This window comes from Phyllosticta citriasiana (assembly GCF_038021145.1).
Source record: "Phyllosticta citriasiana strain CBS 120426 chromosome Unknown IWZ02scaffold_20, whole genome shotgun sequence".
NCBI lineage: Eukaryota > Fungi > Ascomycota > Dothideomycetes > Botryosphaeriales > Phyllostictaceae > Phyllosticta > Phyllosticta citriasiana.
In genome coordinates this window covers 309,689-334,642 of record NW_027117297.1, presented here as the reverse complement: position 1 = coordinate 334,642, position 24,954 = coordinate 309,689, and the positions used below count along the sequence as shown (strand labels likewise).

The 24,954-nt window shown below is 55.5% G+C and overlaps 6 protein-coding genes across 6 annotated transcripts; 3 read left to right on the top strand and 3 right to left on the bottom strand.

Moving 5' to 3' along the window:
- Window positions 1-505: 505 nt before the first annotated feature.
- Window positions 506-2,413, top strand: IWZ02DRAFT_494919 (uncharacterized protein; the record flags this gene model as incomplete). Its single annotated transcript, XM_066770087.1, has 1 exon — window positions 506-2,413. The coding sequence occupies one exon, from the start codon at window positions 506-508 to the stop codon at window positions 2,411-2,413; it is 1,908 nt and encodes a 635-aa protein (XP_066618008.1).
- Window positions 2,414-3,543: 1,130 nt separating this feature from the next.
- IWZ02DRAFT_148029 (DASH complex subunit Spc34) lies at window positions 3,544-4,802 on the bottom strand. The gene is made up of 3 exons (XM_066761873.1): window positions 4,695-4,802; window positions 4,240-4,641; window positions 3,544-4,182 (listed from the first exon to the last, which is right to left on the bottom strand). Exons 1-3 carry the CDS (start codon window positions 4,757-4,759, stop codon window positions 3,843-3,845), a joined length of 807 nt encoding a protein of 268 aa, XP_066618007.1. The 5' UTR covers window positions 4,760-4,802; the 3' UTR covers window positions 3,544-3,842.
- Window positions 4,803-5,171: 369 nt separating this feature from the next.
- On the top strand, window positions 5,172-6,744 carry IWZ02DRAFT_386550 (proteasome regulatory subunit C-terminal-domain-containing protein; the record flags this gene model as incomplete). The annotated part of the gene is made up of 2 exons (XM_066765476.1): window positions 5,172-5,555; window positions 5,614-6,744. 2 exons carry the CDS (start codon window positions 5,172-5,174, stop codon window positions 6,742-6,744), a joined length of 1,515 nt encoding a protein of 504 aa, XP_066618006.1.
- A 1,078-nt stretch (window positions 6,745-7,822) lies between these two features.
- On the bottom strand, window positions 7,823-8,891 carry IWZ02DRAFT_147872 (uncharacterized protein). The gene has a single exon (XM_066761872.1). It carries the CDS (start codon window positions 8,768-8,770, stop codon window positions 8,168-8,170), a length of 603 nt encoding a protein of 200 aa, XP_066618005.1. The 5' UTR covers window positions 8,771-8,891; the 3' UTR covers window positions 7,823-8,167.
- A 1,307-nt stretch (window positions 8,892-10,198) lies between these two features.
- IWZ02DRAFT_472376 (apses transcription factor-like protein StuA) lies at window positions 10,199-12,859 on the bottom strand (the record flags this gene model as incomplete). Its single annotated transcript, XM_066768947.1, has 4 exons — window positions 10,199-11,537; window positions 11,585-11,909; window positions 11,959-12,628; window positions 12,755-12,859. The coding sequence occupies 4 exons, from the start codon at window positions 12,857-12,859 to the stop codon at window positions 10,199-10,201; spliced, it is 2,439 nt and encodes an 812-aa protein (XP_066618004.1).
- Window positions 12,860-15,196: 2,337 nt separating this feature from the next.
- IWZ02DRAFT_464929 (uncharacterized protein) lies at window positions 15,197-16,896 on the top strand. The gene is made up of 3 exons (XM_066768429.1): window positions 15,197-15,824; window positions 15,967-16,090; window positions 16,136-16,896. The coding sequence occupies exons 1-3, from the start codon at window positions 15,668-15,670 to the stop codon at window positions 16,473-16,475; spliced, it is 621 nt and encodes a 206-aa protein (XP_066618003.1). The 5' UTR covers window positions 15,197-15,667; the 3' UTR covers window positions 16,476-16,896.
- The last annotated feature ends 8,058 nt before the right edge of the window (window positions 16,897-24,954 follow it).

Below are 24,954 nucleotides of genomic sequence, written 5' to 3'. Positions count from 1 at the left end.
GGGCAACGACACAACTGCGGCAAAGTCTGGAGCAAAGCGGTCAACAGAGTTGCGAACTTATTTGGGGGAAAAGTAATGTGATGTTTTGCTTGCTCCTCCTTGCGCCACGTGCTGGTCCAAAAGGGATTCAGGTCGGGTGGCGTTGAGGCCAAATCCATGACGCGCACTGGCCATCCCCGCCGCTCCGCAATCATCCATTATGTACACAACCCTCCACTACCATGTCCACTCACCTTACCTCCCCACACCCACCCTTCAATCACTCAGATCTCCTTCGCTACTTCAGAATGGATCTTGCTTGATGCTCTCTGAGCCTTTACCTTCCTTCTTCTGAACATGAAAACCCGCCCGAAACCCCATCTCTCCGATACCTACGGTACGCCCGATCCCGCCACCGACAGCGGCATGATCGAGTCACCGGCTAACGCACCTCGACACAGTCCTACTTTGACACGCTTCCTAAATGACGACAATATACACACAACAAGACCACTCGCGGTCGCATATGCCCTCTACACCCGATCAAAGGCCGTGGGACTTCTCCCAGGCACTCAACCTCATCAACTCACTCTCGCCGGCACTCGGTCCTGGCAGACCAGCCTCGCAAATTACCCCTCCTCAGCAGCCCCTCCACGATGTAGAGGTAGCGGACGACAAGATCAACGAGGCCTCGTGCCTGGGCGACTTCAACAAAGTCTGGGCGTTTCTCCAGACCCCCAACAAGGCGCCTCTGCCCGCCGCCACCGTTACACCTCCTGATTCAGATCATACCGGATCAGAAACTTTGGTGGAGAAAGAAAAGCACGAATATGCCTCTGACGGCGCAACGTATGGTCTCCCTCTCAAGGAAACCACTTGGAAGGACCAAGATCCAATCGACGATTTGGCCGACGAGTCCGATGCCTACCAAGAGACAGGACCAGCGGCTGCCGCAAACACTCAGCTCGATCCTACCCTCACCAAGACTCAGCGCAAGAGAGAAAATCGTAAAGCCCGCAAGCGCGCTGAAGCAGAAAAACGCTCGGACAAAACAAAGGCAAGCAGCGAAGTCGAGTCCGCTGATGGCGCACGCGCCAAGAACACGCCGGCCCGGAAGGCCAGTGTCCACACGATCGAGCAATCAGAGCATGGCTCCAAAGCAACGGCGTCTCGATACAATCTTCGCTCTCTTGGAGCCCCCAAAACTCCACAGCCAAAGAAGACGGTGCAGGATGTTGCTTTCCATGCGGCTGCCCCCTACTCGGCGCCTAAGATGATGCCCACGTCTCTTTGCCCTTCAACCTTTCAACCCAAGTCGATTGACGTGTCAGCAAACAGCTCCAAGAAGCTAGAAGACTCGGCCATTCCATTCAATCTGGGAGCCAATCGTTCCCCCAAGAAATCTAAATCTAAATCAAAGCGGGAGTTTTCGAACTCCGCCAGCCCTACCAAGCACGCGGATCTCACTTACCAGCCTTCTACGTCTGCGGGGCTTGACTCCGGATATTACAATGCCCTTCTCAACAACACTCCAATTTTTCTTGGCAATTCTGTTTCTCCTGGTCCGGCAACGTCGCCACAACATACAGGAACATTCACCGTCCGCGACAAGGACGACCGCAATTTGCATTTCTTCTTGACGCTTGTCCAACATTTTCCAGAAGACAAGCACTGGCTAGCAAAGCCAGCTCAGCTCGTGAACCACACCGAATCTCCCAATGGCATCCATGTTTTCATCGACTTTTCAAACATTCACATTGGATTTCAAAACCGCGTCAAGAGCATGAGGGGTCTCCCTGTCAATGCTCGCATCCGTCGTGAAGACATAGACTTTGACGCTTTTGTCTTGCTCATGGAACGCCGTCGACCGGTTACAAAGCGTGTCCTGGTCGGCTCCCTTCCTGCAATTCCCGCTTTCGAAAAGGCCAAAGCCATTGGCTATGAAACGAACATTCTCGACAAAGTCTACAAGGCGCGCGAGCTCACTAACCGTCAAAAGTATTTCCGTCAGCGCGACGCCGAGCAACTGCAGCAATACCGTCGTCGAAACGGCGGCACCACGACATCCGGCGAGGGCAGCGGCAGCGGCTCTGAAACGGGCAACGCTGCCAGCAGCGCGACACACGCCAAGACAGCGTGGGTCGAGCAGGGTGTAGACGAGATTCTGCACCTGAAGATGCTCGAGTCGGTCGTCGACGTGGACGAGCCGTCCACCATCGTGCTGGCTACCGGCGACGCCGCGGCGGCCGAGTACAGCCAGGGATTCATGCGCATGGTGGAGCGTGCGCTGAAGCGCGGATGGCGTGTCGAGCTCGTCAGTTGGAAGGCCGGCATTTCGAGCCAGTACATGAAGAGGGATTTCCGCCAGAAATGGGGAGATCGGTTTCGCATTGTCGAGTTGGACGACTGGGTCGAGGACTTGTTGGACACTTGAGAGAGTGCGCGACGCGGGTCTTGTCGACGCCGGTTCTGTCTGAAGGGCTCGGCTTATGGTGTGCTGACTTTTTCCTGACGCGTTGACGTGCCATTGCTCTTTTCTATGGTCGTGGTCTCTTTTCTTCTTTTTCTTTGTGTCAACATTCCCCCGCCTGAAGTTATTTCAAAAGTTCGCGGGCGGAGTACTCGAGCTAGCGATTCTATCCTCCCTTTCTCCTTCTCATGCGAGCGAAAGGGTTTCGGTTTTCGGTCCTGGGCTTTTGCAGCACTTTAGCGCGTCTCTCCTCTTACACCCCTTTCTGCCACTGGATGTATTTGCCCCGGCTAGTTCATGGATCAATGGATGGGTGAACGGGCGGATGAATGGCTGGCTGGGACATTGTCATGACAGCTCCTTCAATGGGGTTTCGGTTAACGGGCGGATGAATAGCTGGTTGGGATGTGACTATGACAGTTCAATGGGGGTTTTGGTTTCCTAGTTCTTCATCACTTTAGTCTCTTCATTCCTTGCTTGCTTTTTTGGTTGTTCTTGGAGCGCGTGGGCTCTTCTCATAGCTTGCGGGTTCCATAGCGGCCATACTTTTGTTCCTGGGCGTTGGAGTTAGCCATTTCGAGGTGAGTTCTGGAGTTTTGATTTCAAACACTTCTTTCTTCTCTAGAGTGTGCGACTCATGAGACTCAAACGGCGCATGTTTGTAGTTGACTTTCGGTCTTCGTCCTGCGGCGCTTCAAAGATTTATTACTCTAGGCTCCTCCCATCTATATCCATCCGTAGACGCACAATCCTTACCCTCGGGCACGCCTGGTCCGCTCCGTGCGGACGGCCTTAGAATCAACTGTTCCCATTCATCAACCGTATTTACCGACTGCCCAGCAAAATTCACGACAGGATAATGCCACAATGCGCGCGTGCTTCATCAATGGGTATCATCACGACTGGATATGATCCTCCTCGAATCCTCGCTTCCTGGCCCCGACGGATCGCGGGCTGCATTTCGATCATGATAGATACGCCATCCTAGACCACCAATTGCTGCTGACTGGGGAAAGGGCACCTCTCGTCTAGCTGTTTGCCGTCCCGAATTGATGATGGTTGTCGTTCTTTGGCGCGTTGAGACGGATTTCCCGTGAAGTCGGGCAGCAGTCTTCCACGCGTGTCACGCGCGTCCGTCCCCACTGGACCAGGGAAGAGGTAGGGGACTCTAACGGCGCCCCCGAGGTAGAAGAGGTAGGGGGCTGGTGCAAGACCACGCAGAGAATGCCCGACGGAGGAAGAGGCTGCGGAAGGTGATTCAACGCACGTGGAGCACGATGCCACAAGGCCGGTTTACTGAGGACGGCGGAGGCATTGACGACTGCGACGCAGATCATGAGCTAGACAGAATCCGGACGATGCTAGGTTCTCGATTCCGCATCGCATTGGCTGCTCATTTCATTGCGCGCCGCACGCCAGAAAGGTCTCTGCCCATGGAATTGACGCGGTCTTCCAAGCCGCGCTTCTTCCGCTCAAGCTCTCTGATCTCCTCCTCCTCTCTCTGCAGGTCCTCAGCAGTCAGCGGCTCCTCGACGGGGGGTTCTTCAGGCTGCGGTTGCGGTTGCGGTTCTTGCTCTTCCGCGTCATCGTCGTCGTAGTCGCGGTGCCGGTTTTGACGCGCTAGTTGGACCTGCTGCTCCGCGACGCGCATCTCATAGTGTTCGATGTTTGCCTGGAGCCGCGCGTGCCGCTGCCTCAGCTGCGCAATCTTCTCGTTCACGCCCGGGATGTGGCTGCAGCGTTTGGTCAGCGCGGAGTCCCACCGGAGAAAGGGATATCGAAGCACTCACTACACTCCGCAAAGCTTCTCGGCGCCCTCCAGGAGCGTCTCGACGTCAATCTCTCCCCTCTCTCGGCCGCCGTATGCGCGGTATCCCAGCCCGCTGCCCGCGCCGCCGCCCCCGCCCTCTCTGATCCGCTCGACCAGCTCGCTCCCCAGAATCGCCGCGACGGCCGTGTTCCGCCTAGGTGCACGAACCGCGTTTGCGCCTCCGCCCAGCATGCCGCTGCCGCTACCGTTGTTGGGCTCGAAGACGGTTTTGCGGCGGCTGGACAAGTCTTGCGCTTTTGGCGGGGGAGGAGGCGGCGGTACGGAGAAGAGGGCGCGCTCGTGGGACTCGGTGTCCCGGATTAGGGTTGTAATGTCGTGAGGATGTAAGAGCGCATTGGTGAAGATTTTGGGAGGAGGAAAGCTGGTGCGGTTGTTAGCTGTTATCCACATAGTGTCTGGATAGGGCGCACGTACGGAAGCTCGGCGATGGAAGCAGAGCAGAGGGATATTTGCTCCAGGTGCGTTTCTAAGAGGGACATGATTGTATGTAGGGCAGGCTTGTATGTACAGAGCGGGCACGACGCAGGACGTTGACGTGACGCGGAGCACAAGGTAAACAATCGGCCACCAGTTATTTCTGCCACCGCCTTTGCGCCTCTCGGAGCTCCAAGCTGCACCTCCAGCACTACCGTCATCGACCAACCAACCCATTTTCCCATCGCGAAACGCTCGATCCTCCCTCCTTCGTCTGCTGGTCTACCCTTCGAACTCGACTCGCCTTCAACCTCCATCATCTTGCACACGCGAAAACACCCTGTCAACGAGCAGCATGGCGGACAGCATGGAAGGCGTTGTGGCTACTGGGGAGGAGACGCCCACAGTCAATACCAAGGAGAAGACTATCAGCGGTTAGTTGGGACTTACCTGCATCTTCAACGCACGAGAACCAACATGCGTTGGCTGGACGCGACGAACCACAACTCGGTGCTACCCGCCGAAGCTGACCTCAGAGCCACCCACGCACCTTATCTACACAGTACTGACGCGTATCAAGACATCACCAGCAATTTCGCTCTGCTCGAAAGAGCCGTCGGACAGTTTGACTCCCGCTTCACCTTGCGCGCCTTGAGGTCGATATCATCTCTACGAAAGCGCCTGGACCCCGAAGTCCTGACGGAAGCCATCGTTTCTTACTATCCGGCCAACAACTTCGAGGGTAACGACCTCATTGCTTTAGTAGGAGGCTACAGGTCGACGAGCAAGGGATACCAGGATTCGAACGCAAAGAAGGAGGTTGCCTCGGAGGTGGATATCTACCTCGGAATTCTTGTCCAGGTAGGTTCAAGATGACAATGGCCAGCTGGGGATGTTCTGCTGACGCTCGCACAAACAGGTCTACTTCTATGACCAGCAGGAGTACGAGAAGGGCGCAGAATGGTCGTCCCGCCTCGTGGATAGAATCCGCGATTTGAATCGCCGGACACTCGACTCCTTGGCTGCCCGTGCCTACTTCTACTTTGCCCTGTTCCACGAGAAGTTGGACCCCAAGCCGCCTTCGAAGCTGTCGGCTGTCATCGGAATTCGTAGGCAGCTTCTGGGAGCGTTGCGAAGTGCGGTCCTCAGGAAGGATCAAGATACCCAGGCCGCCGTCATGGTGCTTTTGCTCCGGAACTACATCTCCACTGCGGACATTACACAAGCCGATCTGCTGGTGGCCCAGACCCAGTTCCCTCAGACCGCACCCAACAACCAAGTTGCGAGGTTCCTCTACTACCTAGGACGGATCCGTGCGATCCAGTTGAACTACACTGAAGCGCACGAGCACCTGACCAGCGCAACTCGCAAGTCGCCCACTAGCTCCACGGCCGCCGGGTTTTACCAGGCTTCGATGAAGCTGCTCGTCGTTGTCGAGCTCTTAATGGGCGACATTCCTGAGCGCGCCATCTTCAGCCAGCCCAAGCTTGAGAGGGCTCTCGAGCCGTACTTCCGCCTCGTGCAGGCTGTGCGTGCAGGCGACCTCCAAGGCTTCAGCCGCGCTGTCCAGCAACACGGTCCCGTCTTTCAGGGCGACGGCACCTACACTCTGATTCTTCGGTTGCGCCAGAACGTCATCAGGACGGGCATTCGCATGCTTTCCCTGTCCTACAGCCGCATCTCTCTGCGCGACATTTGCATCCGCCTGGGCCTGGAGAGCGAAGAGTCGGCCGAGTACATTGTCGCCAAGGCCATCCGCGACGGCGTCATCGAGGCCAACATCAACCACGAAAAGGGTTACATGCAGACCAAGCGGCCCGGCGACGTGTACGCCACGCGCGAGCCGGCCGAGGCGTTCCATGACCGCATCTCGGCGTGCTTGGTCCTGCACGACGAGTGCGTCAAGGCCATGCGGTATCCCATGAACCAGCACCGCCTGGAGCTTAAGAACGCCCAGGAGGCGCGGGAGCGCGAGAGGGAGTTGGTCAAGGAGATTCAGGATGGCGACATTGATGACGACGATGCGGCTGGTGACTTTGAGGGCTTGTAGGCGGAGTGGCTTTGTCGTCGTCGTGGAGGGGAGAGAAGAGGAGAGGTTCAGTAGAGGGTAATGATAGAAATGGTTTGCATATGCCACGTCTAAAGTGATGGAGTAGCCATTCTATCCAGTGCCTGCCGTTTTCGTGGTACTTTGGCTTGGCTTGCTTCGCATCTCGTCCTTGCTTCCCACATCAATCGCAATGTAAGTCCCGTCCTGCTCACGTCAAGCTCCTCCTCTTCATCATTATCATTCAATAGCCAAGTTTGCCGTGAACATATCAACCACCCGACATCATCAGTAGTCCTGACACGTGCGTGCGGTGCGGACTTCGCTTTTCAGCATCTACGTCTACAACTGTTTTGAAAAACAGTCATCCAAGAATTTTGTCCACCCCTAGTCAAAGTCAAAACCAAAGCATCTCAATGCAATGCAACGTCCACTGCACCTTGCACTGAAACTTCTTTGACCGATCCAATCGCTTGCCGCTTGCTTTGGAAACGTACACATGTGGCTGATCACGTGAAGGTTTTGCTGTTGAGATGTGAGATGTGAGATGTGAGAGAAGGGACGGTTTGAAAGATTGGGTACGCATATTGATTAGTGAGTGCGAGAAGTGAGTGTGGAGTGAGTGGATGGACTGACTGACTGATGAGGTGGTATGTGTGGGGTTTACTTATTTATTTATCTATCTATCTTTCCATTTATCTATCTAGGTTGAGTGAGAACTCTGCTGCTTCTCGGCTGGCTGGCTGGCTGGCTGGCTGGCTGCTTGGCTGCTTTGATTGGGTTGGGTTGGATTGGGATGATGGATGTGTGGGGGCTGCTGCTGCGGCCGCGAACACTATGTGGAGATTTCTGGATGAGTGGTGGTGGCATGGAGGAGGTTGGTTGGTGGGTAGATGGATGGAATCATGGAATAATAGTGGTGGTGAGAGTGATTGGTTGCTGCTGGGAGATGAGAAACAGATGGACAAATAAAAGTATGACGGCGTGCAGCAGCGAGCGAGTGATGGGACGACGACGACAATGACCGGAAGAATATTAAAGGCCTTCAAAAAGATGAGGTGTCACAGGTAAGATGAGCATGATTACATCTTCTGTCTGTGTCCGCGTTCTCTGTCTGTCTGTGCCTTTTCCAATACATATACCCCACGCATGCTCCGTTCGTTCATCCATCCTCCCCAAAGTACAGCTTGCTCGCTTCCTCTACCGTCAATGAACCCATTACTATTATTCCATTAATTCACTCACATCACATCACATCATCACACGACAGACAGTATTCAAGCGATTTGATTTGATTCAATTCAAAGCAAAGCAAAGCAACAAAAAACAAAAGAATCAAAGCCGTGGCAAAGAACAGACAAACAGACACCCAGATAGAAGTAAAAAAACACGCCAACGAAACCAAACCACAACAACTCAACTCAACTCAACAAACAGTAAGACGAGAAAAGAAAAGGATCCCCGCAATGAACAAATCAACAACAAAATAAATAAAGTGAGACTGGAATAGGCATAGTAGCCGTAGTAGCCGTAGTAGCCGTAATAGCAGTGGTAGTGGTGGTGGTGGTGGTGGTAATACGCGTACTTCAACCGTTGTTTCGTTTCGTTTCATTCGTTTCGTTTTTCCCGCTTCGCATCGCATCGCATCGCAGCGCATCGCATTAAACATGTATATATATATGTGTGTGTATATGTGTGTATGATGATGATTGACTGTTTGGCGTCCGTCTGTCCGCTGGTCCGGCAGACAGGCGGTCAATGTTCTTTCGTCTCGTGCCGTCGTCGTCGTTTGTTCGTTGTTCGTTGTTCGTGTCTTTTTTGTGAGGGAGGAAGGAGGGGCGTGAGGAGAAGACGACGACGTCGTGATAGTGGTGATAGTGCTGGTAAAGGCAACGAATGCACGTAACAACGCATCGAGGCGGAATGAAGGAAAGCAAAGGCGGCGGCAGCGATGGCGGCGGCAACTGGAGTGGTGGTAGATGTGTGTGGTTGCAGCAGCGGTATCAGCGGCCGGCACATATTTCCTCATTATCGTCGTAGTCCATCAATTGGTCGTCGTAAATGATGCCGTCGTGGCCGCCCAGTGCAGTGCATCGATGCCGTTGCCCTTGCCATTAATTTCGTCGTCGTAGTCCATGTCGTTTCTCGACCACAAAGAGGAGGAAAAGCAGGGGAGAGCAAGCTAGCAAGCAAGCAATAGCAATATTATCGTCGACGACGTCGTCGTCCGTCCGTCCGTTCATTTCATTCCGTTCCGTTCCGTTCCATTGCATGGTTCAAAGTAGAAGTCGTCGTAGTGTCGTGTCCGTTTCGTCTTGGTGTCGCGCGCAGGCAAGCAGGCAGGCAGGCAGGCAGGTAGGCCGCAGAAGGAGAATCCGAGGGGCCAAAATAAACACAAGAAATGACAAAACAAACAGCGACAAAAACCCAGTTTTTCGGATGGAGCGATGGTCCAACATCGCCAGTCGGTGGCTGGCAAGGAAGCCGTCTTTCCTCTCAACTTTTGTACTGATTTTTTGTAGTCGAACGCTGCGGATGCCGAATCATTGGCTACGGCCGTTTTTTGTCGTCTCTGAAAGGAAAGGGCTTACGTCAAGAAGAGAATGGTGGGAAGAGAGGAAGAGGCAAATGTGGTTTTTTCGCTGGTGGATCCCAAGTTCTCGCGTACAGCCTTGAAGTACGTCACAAGAGGCGGACCAGACAGAGGAGGCTGTCGCGACACCTTGTTTGTCAGGACGGCATTTTTGTTCCCCGCACTGGTTCCAAATCCTGCTTTCCAAGTGCGATGATGGAGGTGATAGAAAACCAAAAGATTGAATTGTCAAATATTAGCCGATGCTAGGTTCTTTGTGCTGCTGGCCCAGAAGGGAGTTGTAATAGAGAGAGAAGAGGGCCACACTGCCAATGTATTTGAAAGTTGCCAGAGATGCTTTTCATTTTGTTCCGCGGCGTGTGAGAGACAAAAGGGTTGCGCAATGCCAATACGTAGGGGATATGTTGAAAAGTACAAAAACTCCAAAGGTTCTCTACAACCCCCCCCCCCTCGTGGACCAGAGGAAGAAAGTCGCCCTCGGATATTTCCAGCCATGGTTCATAAAGGCTGGTTTTCGAATGAGAAAAACGGCATGAGAGTCGTCAATGTCGTCATATGCCAGAAACCTTCACCGGAAAAACTTAGGAAACAAGGAAAATTGGTCAAAATGAAGGAATGTTGGCCAAGTCGCAAGGCCGATGCCCTGCACAAAGCCCTTTCAAAGGTGGTTCCGAAATGTCCAAAGTGGTCCCAGTGGCCCGTCGAGAGATCCAGCAAAGCCCTCGTTTTCCAAATCCTTACTTCAGGCCGCTCGAATCCGCGTAATTAGTCGGTCCATTGTGCGCCGGATCGCAGGAAGCCGTCTATGTGTTCTAGAGACGCAATCTGTCATGCAGCACAAAGATTAAGTGGTGACAGTCTTTTTTACCGACGGCGCTGAGCAATTGTGGATTTTGCTCTTTGAATGTCACCGCCGACCGCACCGCCCATGGTGCTCTCGGTAATGGTCTTCCTGCGCTTCAGGCCTTCAATGTCGTTGACACTAGCATCACGACTCGCCGGGCGACCATAGTCGGTCTCGTCGTCATCCAATTCCCGAATCCTCTTGGAACCGTTGACCGGGCTGTACTGGCTGGCGTATCCCGAGTGTAGAGGTGCTGGCGCCGGGTATCCGTCGGGGCCTCCGTTGCCATTGGCACTGCTGCGAGTGTCGCTCATGACATTGAAGAGGTTGCTCGAAGGCAGTTGAGAAGTCCCAGATGGGCCATATCCACGCGCCCAACCGGTCTGGGCACTGCGAGGCGTTGCTCGTCCCGAGCCATTCTGACGGGGAGATCCAGTCATTTTCGGGGAGACGTGTTCACCCGACAGCCCTCCAGTGGAAGAGGCGTAGCTGTAGGCGCCGCGGTTGGAATACGGGCCGCTCGTGTGCGTGTACTCGTTGTCATGTTCGTGGTCTGCCTCTTCTTCGCCAGCCACCGGACCGACATGCTCTCCTTGATTCAAGAGGCCCTCGACGGGCTTCACATCCGCTTGCTGGACTGGCTCTCCACCGGCCCTTACCGGAGGCGCCATTTCGCTTTTTCCAAAGGGAGCCATCTCAGTCTTGTGGTAGGGTGCGGACTGAACAGGCTGCGCGTAGCGAGGGACACTCTGCGGCGCGCCATACTGACCAGGCTGATTGGGCGGTGCGCTGTACATGGGGCGGGCGCTGTCATAGCCCTGCGATGTTGGATATTGTGACATGTTTGGCATGTTTCCCGGAGGCGTTGTGGCTGGTGTCGTCGGAACGGACCGCGCGTTACTTAGACCCGTATCAATTGACAGTGGCTGATTGCCCTGCATGTTCGAAACACCGCTGCTGCCCCACTCGTAAGAGCTTCCCGAGCTACCCATACCTATGAGACTCGAAGCGCTAGTAGGTGGGGTTGGAAACGTATGCGCCCTGTCCATCCCCGGACGACCCGCTGAAGGGTGGGGAGCTATGGAGTGGGGTGACTGTTGAAGCTGAGCTCCAATCGACGGATTGCTCAGGGAATGGTGGTGATGTAATGATGGCGGTTGCGATCCGGTCGGGGCACCAATGTAGCGTTGCTGGCTGTCGGGACGGCGGCGGTCGAGGGCGGCGGCTACTGTCCCTCCGGGATTGCGCGCGTTGGACGGATGATAGAGCAAGGCGCCAATGTCCTGAACGAACAGAGGATAAAGCGATTCTGTAATTTTTTCCTTGTTCGCAAAATCCAGGGCACGTTCGTAAGGGATCCTTTTTCAAGTTAGAAGGGGAATGCTTGGATTCCATGTGCAACTTACCACACGCCCTTGAGATGCATGGGTCCGATTTTGACCACACGCCTAGTCTTTTCGCTCTTGAGAATGCCATCACGTCGGCCTCTTGTCATGCCTGCCACATTCAGCAGCTTGGTGCCGTTGATGAAGTGATCGTCCTCTCGGCGGGCAACACACACGCCCCTGGCTTCCACCTGAAAGCAAAGACTGCCTTCGTCTTCCCACAATGTTGCTGTGACCCTCGGTTTCATGCCTGGGGGAGCAATTTGACCGGTAGTGTCGAAGGTGTAGGGGGCCGAGTGGCCTTGAGTCCCAGGGATTGAACCACCAGGGCCACCAGAAGACATTGCTGGTTGTCATTAGTACAATTCGACTATTCGATTTGATCTTAAGCTTACCTGGCAGGGGAAGAGGCGCAGGAATAAGCGCGCTGCTCATTCCACTCGATGACGGCGTCGGAAGCCCATTGCCGTAGGAAGTGGGGTAGTAAGAGCCTTGGACGAGCGAATTGCTTGGTCCCGGTTGCAAATAGGGGGGTTGCGCGGCATACGTGTAACCCATTGTCGATGGGGGGCCGGTCGAGGTAGCGTGTGTGGGCGTCGCCGACATGTGCTGTTGGTTGACATCAGGATAAGATTGCATCTGGTTCATGCTGCCGTAGGTATCAGTTCCGTAGCTGTAGCCTGAGTGATGTTGATGAGTGTAAGGGGATTCGTGCGCGTGCCCATTCAATGAATGGGGATCGCGTCCGAGAGTTTGAGGAGTCTGCTCTGGAGAGGGCGTCTTAAATCCCGAATGACAACCGTTGATCGAGGAAGAATAAGAAGTGTGGGAGCTGGCACTGCTATGAATGGCAGAAGCTGAGCTAATGGATCCACCCCGAGGCGAGGACGAGTTTGACGACGTGTTGGCACCCGACTGAATCTGAGGCAAAGCTGGGAGGCGCTCACTCGAGACAGTGGGTCGTGGCTGGAATTGCGTGCTGTACCACGAGGAGTCGACGGGGCCTCTGGAGTGGACCTGCGAAATCGATGGCAGCTCCAGCTTTTCGGTATTGTCGGGATTGTGCTCGAGAACGGTACAAGAAGGTCAAAGCCTGAAGAGGCGCGAGTCAGCGAGGTCTGTATGCGGGGCGCGGAACGCGCGCAGGACGGGGCGGGTGGAGGTGGCTTTGCGCAGGATCTCAGGGCGCACGTAGCCGTCGCGGGGTGGCCGTTGTTGCAATTGGCAGCAGTGATAAGCGAGTGCAGCGTAACGTGCGAAGCTCAAGCTGTGCGATAGGGGCGAAATAAAAAACATGCAGCAAAGATCGAGAAGAGAAAAACGGGCGTTGCAGCACGTGGCGGAGCAAACGACAGGCACGCGCGAACTCACCTTCGGCTGAGTAGCGAGACGGCGCAAAAACGACAGTCCCTTAGCAGATAGTGTTGGGTCGATTTGTGACTCGACTTGGAGATTTGCTTCCGCAGTCGCACCAAGTTGCGTGACACGATGTCGTACCGAGGAATTTGACCTTGAGGAATGCAGCGCAGACAGACAAGAGGCTGTTGGTACGGATGCAGCTCAGGACGACAAAAACGCTAGCAATGCTGAAGCCAGAGAGCCGTCGTGAAGTCGTGCCGGTCGTGAAAGAGAATGCTCAATGAATCGTGTCAAGGCATGCAGCGGCGGCGGCAGCACAAATGGAAGCAGCGGCAGCAGCGAAACGGTTGGTGGTGGTGGTGGTGGTGGTGGTCGAGAGGGCGTCGGCGTTTGCGCGTGGGTGCGCAGGTGGATCGAGGGCAGCGCAAGTAATAGTAATTCAAGTGAAGATGGGCAGCAACGAAAGGACTAGATAGAGCGCCGGAGCCTAATGACGGTCTAGGAGATCGTGTCCGGTCGTTAAGTCGTCTCGTGTCGTCTGCGTTCGTGGGCCGTGCAGGATCTGAGTGGAGGATTGCTCGCTTTTGGCCGATGACACCTGCAGCGCAGAGCAGTAGTCAGCAAAGAGGCAGGCAAGGCAGGGAGCGCAAGACAACGGACCCTCGAGCCTTGGACGAGGTTTTTTTTTGGGCAACAACGGGCGTGCAGCACAAGAAGAAGAGCGGCGGTGGGGGAGGGTGGGCGGAGGTTTAGAAGAAGGCGGCGGCGGAGGAGGTTGGGATTGATGCGAGAAGAGAACTAGCGCAAACGCTGCTGGCTGGCGCGAGCGAACCAGCTTTTGACACTGGCGGGGGGGTGGCAGGGCAGACCGGGGGGTATTTTTTCTTTTTCCTTGTTTTTTTTTTTTTCCTCTCTCGATGGCGATGGCGGGCTGGCGAGGGCAGCCAAGTCGTGGGGCAATGAGGACGGGAAGGAGGAAGGAAGAAGCGAAAAAAGAACGCGGGAACGACAGGCGGGAGGTTTAACGTACAGTGGGCTAGATGGTCTGGTGAAGCTTTGGGATGGAGGTCGGAGGATGTTTTGAGGACGAGCGATGTCGTTCCTTCAAGGGCTAGCCGAAGGACGGACACGAGACGGGGCGAGAGGGAGGGGACGGGCGGGCGGCGGCGACGGCGGCTGCTGGAGCTGGGGTCGGTGGTGGTGGTTGTGGTAGTGGTGGTGCACGGGCAGCGCAGCGGGCGGCCAGGCAGACAGACAGTCAGGCGGGCGAGGGATTGGAGAGGAGCGAAAGAGGTCGAGAGAAGAGAAGAGGGCGACAAAAAGCACACGCCGCACGGTGCGACGTTCGAGTTGAAGAGAAAGATGGAAGAATCAAATGTTTGTCGAGCAGCAGACGTCAACTGGGCTGCGTGAGCAAGAGCGGGTCGGCGCGAATGCGTCTGCGGACTCGCAAGGGCGCTGCATATACAGTGGTCCAGCAGCAGTAGCGATACGCCCACGACGACGGGCGGTAGAGACAAGAATAATCTGGAGAACGAGGACAGGACAGAACAGGACAGGACAGGACAGAACACGATGAATGCACAGAGTGGAGATGTCACGCACGCCGCACGCTTCTCTCAATCTAAAAAGGCGCCCTCTCTCGATTGTCGGTAGAAGGTAGGCAGGCATCTTTGCATGGGTGCATGTGGGCATGGGCCAGGGTCGGGGGTTGGGGGGGGGGGGGGCGCACGCCAGGGTACATGTAGGTGGGTGAGGCATGAGGCGTCGTGGCCATGGATCCGCGGCCGACTGGACTGGACGGACGACACAGCATGGTCGCTCGAGAGACTACGAGGCAATAGTTGAGAGCAACTACCGTCCATCTATCTCCACGGACAGACTACCGATTGAGCCATTGTCTACATACACACTGTTCTGAAAGCAAAAGATGCTATGCTGGTGGCGACAAGGACACATCGTGGTCAGAGCTGGCGGGAGACGGACGTATGATGTGCAACCGCAGCCGCTGACTAACGCACTGGCTCAACGGGTGATTTGCGCGGTCCACAACAACATCCAATCTCGAAAGGTCAACGGCGGGGATGGCGCTGACTGGACCGCCCGTGCAACGTGGACGAGGACAACGGGTGCGACTGCCATGGCCTGAGGATCAATTCTGTAGCACTTTGCCGCCATATTTCATAGGCCGTCTTGTTGCGGTGTGCGTCGTGTGCGCTGTCGACCAGGTGGGACCCCCCCCCCCCTTCCCCCCATCCTCCAAGCCACCGCTCGCCTCTGTTCTCCGCGTTGTTTTTGAACTTTTTGTTTTCGATTTTTTTTTTTTTTCTCTCTCTCTCTCACTCTTCTCTCCTTCACTCACCGTTCGTTCCCGCATCTCTCTCGTGACGGGCGCCCAGCCCAGCCAGCCCACCCACCGCTCTGCAGCGCATCGCATCGCCGCAGGCCTGGCCGAGATCACGATTGCTGCGCCGCCCGCCCGACCCGACTCCGCGGGCGCTGGCTTGAATGCGATGCGATGCGTCGGCCGATGGAGAAAGTCGTCCCAACGGTTCCCCCCCCCCATCTGCCTCCTCCATAAAGCTTTTCCCGAACCATGCAAGCGCCTAAAGCTTCAGATGGTAAGCGCCGCTGCCGGTGGGCCAGGCATTGGTGCCGGCGTGGCTTGCCAGCCACCCGCTAATGGCGCGCGTAGCTTGACCCTCTGGCAGGCAGTGACACCCATGACCGTCTTTTTGAACCAACATGACGCCGGCACGTAATGCTTCAAGGGTTCCGTCGTACCAGAGAGACCGTCTCAGCCAGCGAGTGGCGTCGACAAAACAAGTCCAAGGCCAACGGATTTCGTCGCCATGCAAGGGCCTGGTTGCACTGCTTTCGCGTGGTCCTTTTCTCTCACCCTGTGAGTCCAAGTCGCTCCTCACCGCAACAGAAACGAACTGCGAAGACTTGCTGCGAGCATTACACGGGCAACCACGAGGGGGCCCTTTTTTTTTTTTTTTTTTTTCTCCCTCTTTCCTCTCACTCTGCACACGCGGCGAGAGCAGCAGCCCCGAGACTTGGGTTCAAACTGCTGCAACGTCTATCCAACCCATGCGAGCAGCCTCCCTTTCCTGGGCTGCTGTGGCCTGGCCCCGGGCTGGATTTGGTCCCCTTGTACATGCGTGCGTGCGTGCGCATCTCGCAACCGCGTTGGCGGTCCCGCGGCATCAGGCTGGCTGGCTGTCTCTCTCCACCGGCCGGAAATAGCCATGTATTCATGTCCATAGCACTGACGACGACAATCTCCCAACAACCCTTGCGGGCTCCCACAACAATACGAGGTGTTCCAGGCGTAAGACATGGACAAGTGGTCCTTTTTGGGGGCTTTTCCTCATGTCCGACTGCTGATCCTCAAGGCCAGGCCATGGTTCCTGCAGCCGCCATGTTGACTGCGAGGCCATTGGCCAAGTTCTGGCTGCACACACCCGTCATGCATATGCGTGTGATTTGGCTGCACGATGCTCATGGCACAGACGTTGGAGGACTTGGCCGTGGAGTAGGAGGAGGATGAGTCGAGCGACGACGAAACTGAGAAGAATGTCGGTCCATCATCAGGCTTGCAGGGCAGGGCAGCAGCAGGAGGAGAGGCACGGGTCAGGCTTGGCATGGTGTTTGTTTCGAGAGTGGTGGCGGCGTCGTCTTGGCTTGGCCTGGGTGTGGTGATTAATCTTTCAGCTATGCCCGTCTTCCAATCACTGCGGGCCACGTCAAGGGCAGATCAGACTGGAGGGCGCCGCTATCGGCCAGAAGCCACACTTCCTTGCAGCGGCAGGGATGGCAGGTGCGGGTGATTGGTGATTGGGCGGGTACTTCCATATGGCAAGTGCGCAGGAGCGTGACCGACGTGCGAAGGCTGCTTGTCATCTTACCCTCGTGCAACTATGTTGAACAAGGCCATTTTCTAGCGTCTCCTTGGTTGATCTGATCTCCACTCCTTCTTCTTCTCCTCCTCCAGTCGTCTGCTCTTCGTCTGCTCTTCGTCTCCTCTTCGTCGTCGTCCCCGTCCCCGTCCCCGTCCCCGGCTCGCCCCCGGCCGTCTCTTCCGCCCTCCGCTCGGCTCGCCTGCGCGCACAGAGTATCCGTAGCCGTACCCAGCCCACGGCGACAACGCGACCAGGGGGGGTCGTCTTCACCGCCATTTTGAACCCCACAGCCGGCCGGGATCCGTCTTCCACCCCACCCCCCTGCACTCCACTCGCCTTCAATTGCTTGCTAGGTGTGCTTCGGTTGATTATCGAGCCATGACAGCATCCGCCTCCCACGCCCGGCACTCTTCGGGCAACGACACAGGAATCAGTCGACACTGGAGCGCGGCACGACATCGATCCGTGCATGCTGTATGTATGTATGTAAGTAAGTATGTATGTATGTATGTGCACTGGCCGGGCGGCAGCAGCGCTACCGCCACTCTATTCTGTGCGTAGATGGATGGCATGGCATGGGAATCGCCGTCGGGCGACGGAAGAAATGGGCCAAGGCCAAGCAAGCACGGCGACCCGGCGCAGTGGTACCGTGTGCCATCTTTTTCACTTTCCGCTACCTGCCGCTTTTGGGACGGAGTCTGTGGTTCGGCTGCCCACCACTCGAGGGTCCGCTTCTAATCTCGAGTCCTCTCGGCGCGCGCTTTGTCAGGAAAGCCTCGCCGACTGAAAAGCAACAATGTCCCTGCATGGATCGCCCGTCCATCCCGCCACCCCAACCTGCGATGGATGAGCGGTGGCGACCACGGAACGGCTCTCTGAATCTCAGCGTAGATCATGGTTGCTGGTTGCTGGCCTGACTCGCTCCCTCGCGGCCAGCGCGCTCCAGACGGCCACATTCCTCTGCCGCCCAGGAACGCCCTGTGAGCTGCGTCGTACCGCCTGGCACGCGCGTCCGGAAGATCGTCTTGCATCGGGAGCCTCCTCATGTCACTACTTGTCAGGCCTTGATCGCCTTTTCTTTTTGCTCACCGTCTGCTCCCGTGCGACAATGCGAACCTCTGCAATCAGAGACACGACGCATCCCGCCGTGTCAGCTCGAGCAATGCAAACTCCGTCGACGCTCTCTGGCTCAGTCCCCGCAAAAAAAAAAAAAAAAAAAAAAAGGAAACATTAGGCCCATCGGTCGTGCAGCTGCAAGCTAATTCCAGCCTGCGAATGATGATGATGCGGCGGCACGTCGCTCGCTACAGACTTACATGCCTTGCCTGGTGATAGCAGGTTTTCCACGTGATGAGCAACGCACGTTTTGGTTAGTTGGCTGTAGCCTTTCTGCTCGCTGCTGCTGCTGCTGCTGCTGCTGCTGCTGCTACTCCATCGGCCCCGCGCCGCATCAAGCCCGCGAGTTGCTGCATTGGGCTCGCCCGAGGCCCAAAAAAAAGTCTCCGCGTGGCCGTACTCCTCGCCCATGTTTTTCCCGGTTTTGCAGGTAGCTGTGAGGTCGCCGTTCCTCATGTGGTTTGCCCTGCGTGCGTCTTGCCCGGTCGGCAGAAAAATGGTAGACAGTGACGTCGTGACACGCGAATGCCCCTCTGTCAGTTTTTACACTTTCAGGCTACTCCCATTCGGACTAGACGAATCTTCATCGGTCATACTTTACCAACGTCCGATCTGGTCCTAGTCTGTTCGTCCCGCGAGTGGTCTTTTTTGCTTCGCACCTGCTCGCTGCGATGCTGCTGTGCTTACGGGCCTGCGAGACGGCCGCTTGGCTCGATTCGGGTCAGCCTAAGACGTCCATGCGTACGGTACGGATGATACGCATCACAGACGGCGACCTGAAGGTAGGTAGGTAGGCAAGGTACGGTGCAAGTGGGTAAGCGCACCGCACACACACACACACTACGCCAAACGGGCTCGGACGCACAGCGCGGCAACGCGACGCAGCATGGTCGATGTAAAAGTCTAAATCGACGTCGTTCGCTTCCTTTGTTTCCAACTTGCTTCCTTTCCAGTCCACACTGGGCGTCGAAAGAAACGATACTCTCTCTTCTGTCTGTGGTGGTGAACGACAGCTGCCTGGGCGCAACTGTGGCAGCGAACGAATGCTCCTCGGCTTCATCTGCGCTAGCGGACGAATGCTTCTTGAGCGCTGTCGCAGGTCCAGGCGCCATTGTTTCTTTTGAAACTCGTGAGTTTTCAAGTTTCTCATTTTCGTCGTTCTGTTTACCAGTTGGCCACGACACTGGGGTCCCGAGCGCAGACTGGAGCGCCTTCTTGGTGAGCTGGCCTAGGTCAGGCTTTAGGCTCCTCCGGACCACTCGTCAAGCCAAACGGGGACCCTGTGCCGTCTCATCATCTCGCTTCCGCCTTCTCGCGCCTTGCTTTTCCCACTCGCAATAATTGCCAGTGAGCGAGTACGCGCTGGCTGGCTGGCTGGCTGGCTAGCTGGCTGGTTACCCGTCTCGCTGTCCGTTGTGGGCCACCACCACACGACGGCCACGGCCATGTGCGAACCGGGCGGCGGCGGCGGCGGCGGCGCAGGCGCTCCCTCTCGCCCCCAGATTGTCAAAACGGGTCCGGGCTGGCTGTGCGGCGCAGGCAGACAGTCGACAAGGAATGTACATAGGCAATAACCATCCCATGGAACCGTGGCGTGGGCATTGGGCAAGAGCAAGCAAGCATTTAAACGAGAACCACCTCACTCACCACTTTTGGCTCCACAACTTTTTTTTTTTTTTTCTTGACTCCACCTGCTGGAATTGATGATGAGGGATGAGGGGGGAGCGGGGAGGGGGGGAAATGGAACCGGATGTTTGCTCTCCGATTGACTGCGACTACCTAGCGGGTCCTGTCTGTCTCTATCTTTCGACGACCATGTGCTGCTGCTGCGTATTATGCGCCGCCCCAAAAACCACCTTACCAACTCCAGCCGGCCCCGGCCCCGGACCAGGCTGGCTGGCTGGCTGGCTGGCTGATTCGCCTGTTTGGTGGCGCTCTTGTTGTCGTCCATCATCGTCCATGCTCCCGGCGCCCCCATCCGTCCGTCCCGTCTGTCTCTGTCTGTCCGGTCACGTCATTTTGTCGCAACCTCATTCATCTGTCGGTTGTCGCGCGCTTACATCTTCATATCGGTACCTTGTACCGTACCGTACCGTACCTACCTACCTACCTGTGTATGCCAGACACGCGAGCGAGCCCGAGCCCGAGCCCCGCAATCTGGGTGGTATCGACTAACACGCGATGCATGTACCGAACGCTCGACGTTCAGCGGCATCGAATGAAATCAATCGAACGGCTTTGCTCTGCGACAGTTTCCATGTATGCATGTTTTCCCGCTGTCTGCCTGCCTGCGTCTCGCTCCCTCGCTTGCTTCCTTGCTTGATCGACGTCGTCTTGCGTCTTGCCCATCGTCAGATGGGATGTTTGTCGCCCACCCACCACCCATACAAGGCTGTCCACGACAGACGCATACACACGTACACATCTCTTTCTCCTCGCCCACTGATTGCTTGCCTCGTCTGTCGTCGGTCAAGATGCGAACCACGCTCCATCCTATCTTATCCTATCACATTGCAACAGAGCAGCCCGCGCCGCCTCGCCTCGCCTCGTCCCGGTTTCTTCACATCGTGCCAGCTTCACTTACCTGACTAACCAACTAACTGACTGACGGACCGGCGACTGCCCCCTCATCCGTTCATCGCTCTCCGCGTCTGTCTACACATACCTACCTACCTACCTCTCTCACGCTCCATGACTGCCCACTCCTTCAAGAAAACCCCCCCCCAGGCCACTGCCGTCCTGACCGGTATCAGCCACACATCGGCTCGCTGCCTCCAGTCCGGGCGTTTGTTAGCCTTGACCGGTGGTCCGCGTGCAAGTAGTAGGTACGGAACCTAGCTTATCGACTCGAGTGTCGGGGAGACAGGCACGTCCGTCTGCCTGTTTTGCGCGTTTCGTCTATTTCTACCTTAACTTCTACTTCTTTTTCTGCGGCTACGGCGACAAGGCAAGGCAAGGCCAAAGCTGTCGCGAGGCTGCGTGCGTGCGCCGCTGAAAGAGCAAGCAAGAAAGGAAGCAAGCAAGCAAGCAATCGGTGGGCGTAAGTAGGTAAGTGAGTAAGTGTAAGAGTGACACAAAGCCACCTACCTAGTCCAGCCTCTAGCTCCTCCCTCCCGCACGCGCTAGACTAGACTAGACTAGACTAGACTATGTGTGGGGTGGTGCTGCTTGTCAGTTTGAGCTGTCAACGACGATGGCGACGGCGACGACGACGATCAAAGGAGGGCTGATGTAGGTAAGTACCGACCAACCAACTGACTGACTGCTTGATATATATGTAAATATGTATGCGTGCGTGCGTGTTTATGTAGCAGTGCATGCACCCACGTGTGCATGTATGTATGTATGTATGTGTATGTGTGGAAGATGCAGCAGCAGTAGCAGCGCTATGCATACACCATGCTGCTGCGTGCTACGCTGCGGTGGGCTGCAGTGAAGAACAAGAAGAAGATGAAGATGATGAAGAAGATGAAGAATTGTGCATGTGATAAGGCTGAATTAGATGGATGGGGTAGGATAGGATGTATGGGAAGTGAAGGAGGAGAAGTCTTAATTTCTAGCAGTGATTCTTTTTCATTTTGTTTTTTACTTTGTCTATTTCATTAACTATCTTTGCCTCTATCTTGCTACACTTGATTGAAAATAATCTTTCTTTGCATACTTCCTTCCTTCTTAGTCTTTCAAAACGTCTCCTTCTTCCTCCTCTTTTCTTCATGCTCTTCATTTTTCCGTCAACCAGCAAGCAGTCCAAATCTCAAGGGAAGAAGCGCGTAGAAGTGTTCAAGTCTCTCTCTCTCTCTCTCACTTCGTAGCACCTCATCACCCATTAAGTTTTCCCTACCGCTGTTTATCTTCATCAATTGGCGCCTTCTGAAGTCCAAAGTTCGCGAGATCAATGACAGGAGACTTTCATGGTCGCTTTTGCAAATCACCTCAACTGCCCATGTACATGCACGTCAACCACTTGCAGCACAATACAAACAGCAAGCGACGAACAAAAAACAAAATTCAACCCTTCATTCCCCCTTCTCTCCCCACACCAACTCTCCTTCCGCCACGGGCAGGCGGCGGGAGTACTTCTCGTGGTCTCAGCCTCCCTTGCTTTCCCTTCCCTATCCATCTCTTCCCAACTTCCACTGCCCGCCCGTCCACCGCCACAAGACTGCAACAGGGGAAGGGGGGAAAAAAAAGAAAAAAGAAAAGAAAAGAAAAGAAAAGTCAAACAATCACGTCCGAACGGATTGCGTGCTTGGCTTCGAGGCGTCTGGATGCTGTGGTTCTCAACCGCGGCGCCACGCCACCACGACGCATGTTCGACAGTTGCCGCCGCCGCCGCAAAGAAGCAAGTACATGCATGCATAGGTACCTGGCTAGACATGTGCGCACATGGCACCCACGCACGCACGCACCCACGCACACACGTCCGTCGCTGGACGCTACGCTACGGACAGGCGGGCCAGTCTGGCCGTCGCCGTCACCGTTGTTGTCTGGGGCAAATCAAATCGAATCAAACACGCCCTAGCCTGCCCTCCCTCTACCACCACCGCCGCCGCCGCCGACCACTTCGGCCGCAAAAGCCACCATGGCGGAACGGATGGGAGACGAGACGCGACGCGACGGCGTCCGAACTCAATAGTTCGGCTGTCTGTCTGTCTGTCTGTCTGTCTGTTTGTCTCTCCGACCGACCTACCGACCTACCTTCCTCGTTCCTCAATTAGCTTGCCGGATTGGCGCGTTGCTTGCTGGCTACATCCGTTGTTGCATGAATGATTCCGTGGCATGCGAACGGCTCGCAAGCAGGCAACGGGTAGGCGAATGACGGGAGAGGCGTTCGCAGTCTGTTGTTTCATGCGTGCGTGCTTCCTGGCCGTCCTCTACAGCAGCAGGCAGCGGCTCCACACGGACGGACGGGATATGCAGGAAAGATGCTGAGGTGCATTGTATTTTCCTCTCCTTCTGCATGCCTGCATGCATAGCACGCGGTGAGAGGATGGGTGAGTGAAGTAAGGTCGGCAGAGAAACAGACATACAGGCCGGGCCGTACGTAGTGCTCAAGCTAAGAAGTAGCAAAACGGGGAAACGACGGACTACGGGAGCTGAATGTCCCTAGAGAGCTGGGTGGGTGGCGTAGGCCGTCATGAAGCTGGACCCAAGAAACGCCATCCAGTGACGAAATTCAGTGACGTGTTTACAGGAGACAGGGGCTGAATGGCAAACGCTGAGCGTGGGCCAGACAAGGAATGGGCCTGGCGGAGAAGCTTCGAAGGTACACAGGCACAGCCGACGACTGAGAAAGGGATGATGCAGGCAGGCAGACAGGCAGACAGGCAGACAGGCAGACGCTAAGCCAGGCACGCACGCACGCACGCACGCACGCGTGGGGAGCAACCTACATGTACCTCACCTTACCGTAGTCAACCAAGGCTGTGGCGCCGGCGGCCGCAAAACACGGGTGTGGCTGTTTTAGGGGGAAAGGAGGCGTTGGGCTAGGAAGGGTAAAGTGTTGGCGCGTGGTTGACGCTTCGTCGGATTTATTCGAGCAAAGTCGGACGTGGTGGCAAGTCACTGTGTGTCGAACATTTGGGAAGGATGTCGCTGGGCGGCGAGTCTTGTTTGCTGTAGTGTCGTGCCGGTTGGCGTGGATGTATGTGCTGCAGTAACCTCAGGAGGGAGGAGAATAGGGCGGGAAGGATCATCATGGTTGTTGACCCGCCAGCCAGAGAGCGATGTTGATTGCTTCTGTCGATCTGGCCTGCCAGTCAAGTAATCGTGGGACGGGCGGTGTTTGATTGTCGAGAGGATGGATTCACTTTGTTGCTGCAGTGCGGGGAGAAGGGTAAGTGAAGGTTGTCGTGATGGGTGTTTGTGGAGGATCCCGCGGAGACAGGGTTCGCCGGCTGTGGGGTTAGCTTCGAACGTCTGCTGGCAGTTGTGTTTCTTATTTCCTATTTCTTTATTTATTTATTTTTTTTTCTCTCTCTGTCGCGTGGACAAAGCAATGGAGGATTGAATCGAAGGACGAACAAGAGGTCCAACGGTTTTGCGGGAAGGAATGGCAGAACTCTCTGTGGCCTGATATTGTGGGGAAAGACGACCAGCCGCGCCAGCTGAGTGAACTGAACGGCTTGACCGAAAAGGTTGGATGGATCTCATCGAGGATGCGCCGTTGGATGACTTTGTCGGTCCCTTCCCTCTCTGAGGATAAGGATTCTGGAAGGCGCCGCCGGCCCAACTCCTTGTTTCACGCTTGTCCACGTGGGAGAAATTATTTCAATGCCCTCTGCTCGAGCCAATGTGAGCTTGACCAAAAGCTTAAGCGGCACGCTGCATGCATGCACTGTTGACGGCTTCGCGAGCTTGATGGGACGTAGAAAAGCTGTTTGGGTGCGTTGTCTGGTCAACAGTTTACTCACACTTGCTGGGGGTGCATATTCCCGCCATGTCCGCATTCTCCTTTGCTACTTCGCGTCTCAAACATGCGGGTCTTGTAGTTCTAGTAGGATATATGGTTCATTGAAACACAGTGAGGTCATTTATCCCGCATCTCCGATTCACTGAATCAACCGTTGGGAAAATCAATTTCGACTCGTCTTGGAAGAGACTTTGAGACTGACCAATTAGTGACAGTTTTGCTTTTAGAGGGATCACAATTCCCGTTGCTTGTTGACACGGCTCTGCCGTAATTGAGGAGTCGCTCGGTAGTCCTAGCTGTATTGCAATCTTTAGGGATGTGCTGTTGCGGCAGAAGAGCGGGATGGAGGTTGCAATAATGATGGAAGACTCTTCACGCGGCGGAAAAGAAAAACTGAAGTCGTCAGAGGAGAGGTCCTGTAGTGCTTGATAAAGGTTGGTATTTGCTTTTCACATCTTCTCCGCGTCCAGCTGTGGAAAGTGTCTGCTTCAGGAGGCTCCAGCCCCTGCAGAGATGAATGTGAAGAAAGGGACATTGAGTAGTCGCACACCTTGATGGAGTTTAGACCGAGATCGTTGAAAATCTTGCTGAGAGAATTA